The 8,633-nt window shown below is 55.2% G+C and overlaps 1 protein-coding gene across 4 annotated transcripts in view; it reads left to right on the forward strand.

Moving 5' to 3' along the window:
• Positions 1 to 227: 227 nt before the first annotated feature.
• Positions 228 to 8,633, forward strand: part of EFR3B (EFR3 homolog B) — a 38,250-nt gene continuing 29,844 nt past the window's right edge. The window contains exon 1 of one of the 4 annotated variants that reach the window (XM_042887512.1): positions 228 to 301. In XM_042887512.1, coding sequence (XP_042743446.1) covers positions 295 to 301 — 7 coding nt within the window. In that variant the 5' untranslated portion in view covers positions 228 to 294. Of the gene's footprint in view, positions 302 to 3,521; positions 3,570 to 8,202; positions 8,458 to 8,633 lie in introns of those variants that run through there. The other 3 variants (XM_042887513.1, XM_042887509.1, XM_042887511.1) reach the window with 3 other exon arrangements.

The raw sequence follows: 8,633 nt of genomic DNA on the forward strand, positions 1-8,633 counted from the left end.
ACAGGAATCGCTGCGTTGCTTCAGTGCTGCGAAGGGCGTGGGGCAGCATGCGGGCGCTGCATTGCGGACAGAGGGGACACAACGGGACCAGGGCCGTTCGGGGCCGAGTCCCCAGGCATCCTGCGGGCTCCGTACCGAGCCGAGCAGCGCCGAGCCGTGCCGAGGGCGGGCGCTGCCGCCGTGCCTGCGGGAGGAGCCCCTTCTGCGGTGCCGCCCCCCGGTGCCGCCCCCGGCCAGCAGAGCCAGGCCGGGCACCGCCGCTTTCAGCCGCGCCGAGCCGAGCCGGGCTGAGCCATGTACGGTGAGTTACCCCCGGAGCCCGGCCGGGCTGGGGCTGTGCGTGCACCCCTCCGGATTGCCGGAGATTTGAGGTTCAACCTTCCCCACCCGGGGTTGGGCTTTGTGGCCCCAGGGCCCGATCTGGGTTGGGGGGATCTCGGCCCTAAGTAGAGCTGTGCACCCCCTGTTTATTGCGGGGTGTTCCCTTTTTGGCATTTGTGAGGCTTTGGTCCTGGGCATCTCCTGGTTATTGGGGGTGTATCCCGCTGGGATGGATGCACCTCGGTCTCTTATAGGGCTGTGCACCCCGGAGTTACTGGGAGCATCTCTTCTTTGGGACGGGGACGGGGGGGGGGGGGGGGGGGTTACTCCATTTTGGAAAGAGCTGTGTGCACGCTGGGGGTTGAGCCTTATCTGGGAGACCGTGGTCTTTTTACACCTCTCAGGTTAGTGGGGGTTGAATCCTGTTTGGTTTTGGGGGGACCTTGGTTCTATACAGATTTGTGCATCTCCTCAGTTCTTGGAAGTGACCCCTCTTTGGGGCTAGGGGAGAGGACTTTGGTCTTCTGCAGGGCTATGCATCCCCCTGGATACTGGGAGGTAACCCCTCTTTGGGGTTGGGACACACGCTAAGATCCCTTAAGGAGCTGTGTACCTCCTTTTATCACTGGGGCATTGCCCTATTGCTGGATGGGTAGAATGGGAATCTGTTAACCTCTTCCTCCTCATTAGCCACCCCACCAGCCCAGGCTCTGGGGTCACCTGCTCTCCAGCCCAGAGAGGATCTTGCTTCTTTTTGGGGTGAATGACCCCCACATTGCTGGGGAAGCACCCAGTCCTTGGGGTAGGGAAGCCTGGGGTGCTCTATAGGGGTCTTCAGCTCCATGTGGCTACCTGGAAAGGGTCACACATTCCTACCCCAGATAAGGAGAGGTCTTGGTTCTATATATGAGCACCCTGCATGGTACCAAGGTCCTGATGTAGCGCAGACCTCAGTCCTACATAAGCCCACGCACCCTGGGGTGCTTGTAACTTGATGTCCCTGATGTTGTCACTGTTCTCACCCTGCAGCATGGCACAGACTCGTGGTGTCCTGCATCCCACACTGGGGCAATACCAGGCGTAATGGGGAGCAGCTGGCAGAGCAGCTGGCCATCCCCCCCCCCGCCCAAGGCTGCGCTAAGCTGCTGGGAGCTTTTGGGAAAGGCTGGGGGGGGGGGGAGGCTGGGTGGCAGCCGGCTCTTAAATCCTTGCTCCCTGCTGCCTGAGCATCCTTTTTGGGCAGTCAGCGCAGGGTGAGCACTGCAGACAGAGGTGGGAACCCCATTCCCTGCATCTCTCTGCTCACTGGGGTCGCTGCTGGCTGAGCCTCATCTCTGCAAGGAGCTGCGGTGCCAGGGGTGAGTGCTCGATCAGTTGGGGCAGGAGGGAGGTGGGTGGACAGGATGCTGCCCCACTGCATAATGAGGTGCTTGATCTGGGGTGAGCACAATGTGGGGAGATCCTGAGATGTACTGGGACGCTGCACCCATCTCCTGCAGGGAAAGGAGCGGAGCCTGGGGGCTTGGCAGATTTCAACCTAGTGGGCCCGGGGGAAGGGAGGCCTGGGGCGGGATGCCTGGTTTCCTTTCCTTTCTTCCCCTCCTTGCCACTGTGCTGACTCCTCTGTGGCCTCCGTTGAGTCATTCAGGTCTCCCAGCTGGTATTTTTCCACCCGCAAAACAAGAGGGTTGCTTCCCTCTTCTTCTCGTTGATGGCAGCTCGCAGTGACGGTAGCTGTGTGCCCCGGGGATGCAGCCCCTGTGCCCTACAGCAGAGCCCATCTGTCTGCCAAGGGATGGCTGCAGCATTTGAGATGGAAGCTGCGTTCCCCAGGAGCCCTGCCAGCCCCTTTAGCGATCCACTTGAGGGATGTGACATGCTCTGCTTGTCCCTTGGACGCCATGGGGAAGTGACCCCATGCAGCAGCCCACACCAGACCACGGCTCCGTGCCCTCAGGTTGCACCTCCGCTGGCATCTCGGGGAAGCCCTCGCTCCAGAATAGCAGGCATTTCCTTCCAGGATGTGTGCAGAGTGAGGAAGGGCAGAGAGTCCCTGTGGGGACCTGAATGTGAATCTGAGGACAGACGCCAGGCTGGTCCCTTCCCCGGCAGCGGCTTGCAGTCTTGGAAAACATCCAGAAGCTGGAAAGCTCTGTGGGATACTTCGGATGAAAGGTGCATTAGGAATGCACAGGATTATTGGTATCTTTTTAATCTCTCTTTTAACTGTCTCTTGGCCTGTGGGAAGGATTAGATGGGTAACTGGGGATAGTTTTTTCTCTGTAGGCAGAACAAAGCAGTGCAGGAGAATTGCTCCATTGCAGGGGAACCTGCATGCCTCCCTGAAAGATGTGTGGAGGGGCAGCACTAGAAGCACGTGCCACCCTCCTCCCCGCATGTTCCCTCTGATCCCGCAGTGCTGGCACCCCGCACAGAGCTATCATCTGTGTGCACAAGCTGCTGCGGAACCATGCCTACTTTCTGCCCACTTTGGTTTCCTTTCACAGCCACTGGTGAAAATGAGAGAGCCACGCTTTGACCCCAACTGTACCAGACCCAGCCTGGGTGGCTGATGTCATGCTAACTGAGAGTGCATTTCTATGACCCAAACTGTCTCTGGTGGGAGCACGCTGTACTGAGCCGTGCTTGGGGATTAGCTTCTCCTGAGCTTATTTCACAGTGCAGGAGCTGGAGCTCTGCTGGTGGGCTTTGGCAGGTAAATGAACCCTGTTGCCCCGTGCTCTAGGGCTGCACAATGGCCCCGGCTGCAGGGGAAGCGCAGAGCTTTCTGTGCTGAGCACCGCATCTCCAAGAGGCAGGAGTTTAATTTGGAACCATGTACAAAAGGCAGTGTAAGCCAAAAGCCCTCCAAGAACAGGGTTGTGGATGCAGAGTGTAGGGCGAGAGGGGGGAACAACAGAGCTTTGGAGACTGGACGGAGTTAACATTTCCATGGGTGGTTCCCAGCAGGGCTTGGCCATTCCCCGCTATATTTGGCAGCTGTGGGGCCAGAGCACGCACACAGAGTGTTGGTGCAGCCTTGTGACCCGTATCCAGACCGGCCCTGCAGCCTCTCGCCGTGGTTTGTTTCTGCCACGCTTCCCTCCCTGTGCGTTCTGGTCGGCGGCACGAGCTGTCTCCTCCCACGCCGGTGGAGCTGGAAATAGAGAAGGTTCCCTTTTTTCAGCAGCAGCCAGAGCAGGGGAAATGAGGCTTTTCGACTACCCTGGGAGGAGGCGTTGCCGGAGGTGGGCAGCAGCAAGGTCCCTGTGAGCTGTCTGGAGCTGCCAGCGTGCCACTGAGTCACAGCCAGCAGCAGCAGCCACGCGATCGGATGGGTTTTGCACTAAATGAACAGTGCTCGGTGGGACTGGATGGCTCAGCAGGGGAATGTGAAATGCAATTAAGCCTTTTTTTTTTTCTTTTTCCCTGTGCTTTTTAACTAAATGATCTGCAAATTAATTCAGAAAAGGGGATGTTTGTGGCGTCGGCAATGCTAGGGGCTTTCCCAAGCCATTCCGCTTCCGCTCCTGTATGCTAAGCTGTGGTTGAGTCCCGTGCTTTACTTCTGGATGGCATTGCCACATCCCATCCAGCAGAGTTTGACACCTGCAGTGAAGGTGGGGACTCCTCTGTCTAAGAGGAGATTGTGCCAGGCCCAGAGCTGGCATTGCTCACTTTGAAGCTCATCAAGCCTGACAGCTTAAGGGCTTTCTTAATCAGTTGCACAATCAGTAACTGCACAAGCAAGTGCACTTCCAGGGATGCTGAGCTCTTTGCAGCATGGCAGTTCCATTGCAGGTTGCTCCCTCTCCACGGGGGCTGCAAACAACCCAGAAAGGATGAAGAGAGAGTGTGGCCAGGGTTGCTTGATCACACTTCCCTCTCTGGAAATGAGGGTGTTTGGTTATGTTTTCTGCCAAAACCTAAAACTAGCTGTGGGCTTTGATTTAGCATATCATGAGAAAATAGGGAACCACAGCAACAAGGGTGGGCAGTGTCTCACTAAGATCCTTAATGTGGTGTTGTTTTCTTTCTTTCTTTTTCTGTTAAACATGCACAAATATATATATTTTTCTTTTCTTTAAAGACCTTTCAAACTTGCAAGCTTTTTAGATTCCTTGGCCATTCTGCTGCATGTGGCTCACAAAATGAACCTGGCTCTTAATTCAGCAGTTTACAGAGGTCACTGAGGGCTGCCTCTGTCAGCACTTCCCTGCTTATGGGGCCTGGACCAAGAGCACTGTGTCCCCACAACACCCAGCAAACGTCTCGCATCGAGGAGCTGTGCTGCTGCTCTCTGAGGCTGGAGTTGGAGTGAGATTTCCTGCTATTTAAGCTCTTTCCTCCCCCACGTATTGTATAATGAAACCAGCCACCCATTAATGCGCTTAACTCTCCTCCTCCCCTCCAAGCTGGGTTGCCCTCATGCCAGGTACATAAAGCAAGCTTCCCAGCACGGAGTTCTGCCCTTAATGGGTGGTTTCCCCTGCGTGTAGAAGGGTTGGTGCGATCTGAATGCCTGAGTCTAATCACCGCTGTGAAATATTAATTAATCTGTCCACTGCTGAAGCTTTGTGCTCGTGCTGCAGTGTTGGACTGGCAGGCTCAGCTGGGCGGTGAGGTGTGAATAATGGATGGGCAAATCCATCACTGGTGTAAGCTGGCAGTGGGGCTGATTTATGTCCTACCGCTCACCGTGGAGTTGTTAAAGCTGCATTTGATGCCCGAATACCTTGATAAAGTTGTTTGCTGCTGACTTTTTTTGAGATCCAATAGGTGCAGTAGTGGCTTTGGGTGCTCTGGGACACGACCCTGAGAATCCTGTGTGCGTTCCCACTCTGTCTCTCATTTCTTTAGAAACAGGGAGATTGCAGGCAGCACCTTGGGCAAATCTAGGTGTGTTTCAGCCGTGCCAGCACCACAGCCAGCGTGGATTTGGCCTCAGAAGCAGTTCCCATCCAGGGTCACCACGCCAACACAGTGACATGTTGTCCCCGCAGGGCCACGCTGTCTGCCCCACAAAGCCTGCCTGCGTCGGTGGAGGCGAGAAAGGAGTGCCGCGTGGAGCTGTGTGCCAAGGGGAAACTGCAAATTTAATTGCTGAGCTAAAAGGATTTGCACCGACGGCTCAGAGCGGGCTGCGGGCGATGTCTGGGAGAGCATTTGTTGTACTGACATGCCCCTGTCCATCCTGCTCAGAGAAATGAGAGAGATGGCCTGGCAGCGGCAGCCTTGGCTCGCCAGTCCCGCGTGTCACTGCTCTGCTTTGGCTATCAGTGCTTTGAGACGCTTCACAATCTCTTTGTGTCAGCGTCTAGAGATGTGTCTCCCTGCAGCCTGTGCTGGTTCTTGCCATAGTTGGAGGTTTGGGTCTTCTGTACTCTCTCCAAAACTGCTCACAGATTTGGTGTCTTCTTTTCAAACACAGCCTTTGTAGATCCTGGCTCTCATCAAAGGACACTTGGGCGAACAGCAATTAATGAAGAGAGAAAGGGAGCAAGCTGCAGCCATGCATCTCAAACCATTTGGTGAGGTCAGGAGTAGTTAATTAACATCAAGACATTGCTCCAAGTAACAGAGCTGGGGGGAGCAACTGATTATGGCCCTCTCCCCAGCTCTGCTTCCTCCACTAAATGTAGCAGACAGCTCCCTTGTCTCCTCATAGAATCATAGAATGGCCTGGGTTGAAAAGGCCCACAGTGCTCATCCAGTTCCAACCCCCTGCTGTGTGCAGGTCACCAACCAGTAGACCAGGCTGCCCAGAGCCACATCCAGCCTGGCCTTGAATGCCTGCAGGGATGGGGCATCCACAGCCTCCTTGGGCAACCTGTTCCAGTGCCTCACCACCCTCTGGGGGAAAAACTTCCTCCTAAGATCCAACCTAAACCTCCCCTGTCTCAGTTTAAGACCATTCCACCTTGTCCTATCACTACCATGATATCATGGCTGCTCTCTCCCAACAGCTCTCCTTTGCTCTGGGCTGGACCCAGTGGTTTGGACTGGGGGCAAAGCTCCTGTCCTAGTTTAGCACCAGGGCACAGCCAGGCAGAGCCCAGTGCTCCAGCCTTGCTCTCCTCTCCCCATTCCCAGCACTGGGATCCACAAGGACATGGGGCTATGGTTCTAATCAGTGCCTGGTGTGTTTGGCTCTCTTAAATGTGATTAGAGAGAGATTTACTGGCTTACTCTACAGCTCTGCCAGCCCTGTGCTGATTTACATCAGGACCTGCCCTGGCTCTGACTGGGTGCAGAGGCAGACGAGGGCCTGCTGGTGCAGGAGCTGGATTTTTAGTGTTGTTTTCCTGCTGCTTGAATTGGTGACAGAAGCTCAGAGGAACGCCTGAGAGAGCCTTTCCCTTAGGAGAGCTTCCTGCTGAACTCATTCATGGCACTGGGCTTTGCCCTGACAATGTGGTGCTGTCCTTACCCACCAGCACCCGTTGTGGCACTTTATCTGCCCCTTCTCTCTGCTCACATCACTTCTTTCTTGCTTTCCCCTGACCTGCAGCTCCCAGCTCCATCCCTCTGCCTGCACTGCGGTGGATGGAGAGCAGGGCCAAATGCTGTCTGGGACAGTGTGAATATTGCTCAGTGACATTTCTCAAGCATCCCTTGCTGCAGGCAGACTTGCCATGGAGTCAGATGCTAGATATGAAGGAGACATTGGCCAGGTAAATGAGATTTTGCTAAGCAGATTAGAAAAAGGTGTCTGTTTTGGCACATGGCTTGGGGAAAAATGGCACTGGGCTGATGGTTAGCCCCTGCTTTAGGGCCAGTGTTTCTGCTTGGAGTTGAGAGAGCAACCTTCATGGCATGTTAGATTTAATGAGGGATTTTGCTTGATTTAATTAAGATACATTTGCAATCAGATGGAGTGCCCTTATTAAGTAAATTCTGTGCCTCAAATAACATGACCGTGATATTTTCCAGCATTGTTTATTGCCGACATGATGTTAAAATGGGAAGAGGGGAGGGGATTAATGAGGAAAGGTGGGAGCGTGGCGGGAGAGTTGTGGTCTGTATGGGACTGAACTGGGCCTGTGTCCCAACCCCATCTGACTGCTGTGCCACCCCAAACACCCCACTTACAGCTGGAACCAGTGAACCCCGTCCTGGAAAGGGGTTTAACTGAGAGCCTCAGGGTGCGTGCTAGCATGAGAGCAGCTAAATGGGGGCTGTGCTTACAAGCCACGATCTCTGCAGCTGAAATACTGTAATTATTCCCAGTTAGACTGACTTGCTTGGAGCTGAGCTATCAAAACAAAAAGCCCTCTTGGCTCACTTTGCCCCCCAGTGACAGAAGCAGATGGCACCTGCTGAGACTGAGAGTGGCAATGAAGAGCCCCAGAAATGACTCTGGGGTGTGAGACAAAGGTGACACACATGACGTTGTGCACACGGCATTGCTGGCATGTCTGTAGGAGCCCCGGGGCTGATACTTATGGGTTTCCCTCCTTTTTCCCTCCCCACGGGGAGTGTGACGTCTCGTTTCTCCCTTCCTCCATTTACCTGTTCTTGAAGAAAACCCGCGGCCTTGCTTTTCACAGCTGCAGGCTGCCGGCAGGAGGAGAACTTCAGGCACTGTGCGGGTCCGTGCTCGTGTCTGTCACATCCACAGATGCTTTTATGGGGTCAGCTCCGAACTGCTGAGCCTCCCGCTTGATAGCGCTGCCCATGGTGCTCATTTGCTGGCAGTGCTAATAATAAGGCAGAGTGCCGAATGAGATCTTCGGGCTAAGGGACCTTGGCATGCTGACCCCCAGCACCCCGTCATCCCTCTAAATCTAAATCTCTGCCATGCCCGGCTCTCCATCTACCACCACGTACCGCTGCAGACGCGGGCACGGCAAAAGCAAAGCCAGCGCTGTTCCCAGCTGCCATCGGAGCCGCCTCGGTGACTCAGCAGCCGCGCTGAAAGCTCCTTTATTTATTTAAACGGCTGCTCCCGCTCGGCTGAGCATCCCCTGCAGCGATGCTGCTGCTGCAGCTCTGCGAGGACCAGAGCAGCACCCCAGGCCCCCCACTTTGCTTTGGCTGTGATGGCTTTGAGTAGCTGGGTGCTCAGCCCCGCTCTGCAGCTCTGCGCCGCCGGCCCTGCCTGCTCCTGGGAGATGCTGCACGTGGCTGGAGCAGGTACCGTCCCTTCTTCTCCTCTCCATCCTCTCTTCTCCTCTCCGTGTGGTTCTGGGATGTGTTTCTCAGCTGCTGATGACACCATCAGTGTCATCTTTCTTTGCCTTGCTCCAGTGGGGCTGTGGGGCCGTTGAGCTGGATGCTGGACAAAATCTGTGGTGGTAGCTTGGGGGGGG

This window comes from Lagopus leucura, unplaced genomic scaffold, assembly GCF_019238085.1.
Source record: "Lagopus leucura isolate 7727_CA_CO unplaced genomic scaffold, USGS_WTPT01 Super-Scaffold_100088, whole genome shotgun sequence".
Classification (NCBI taxonomy): Eukaryota; Metazoa; Chordata; class Aves; order Galliformes; family Phasianidae; genus Lagopus; species Lagopus leucura.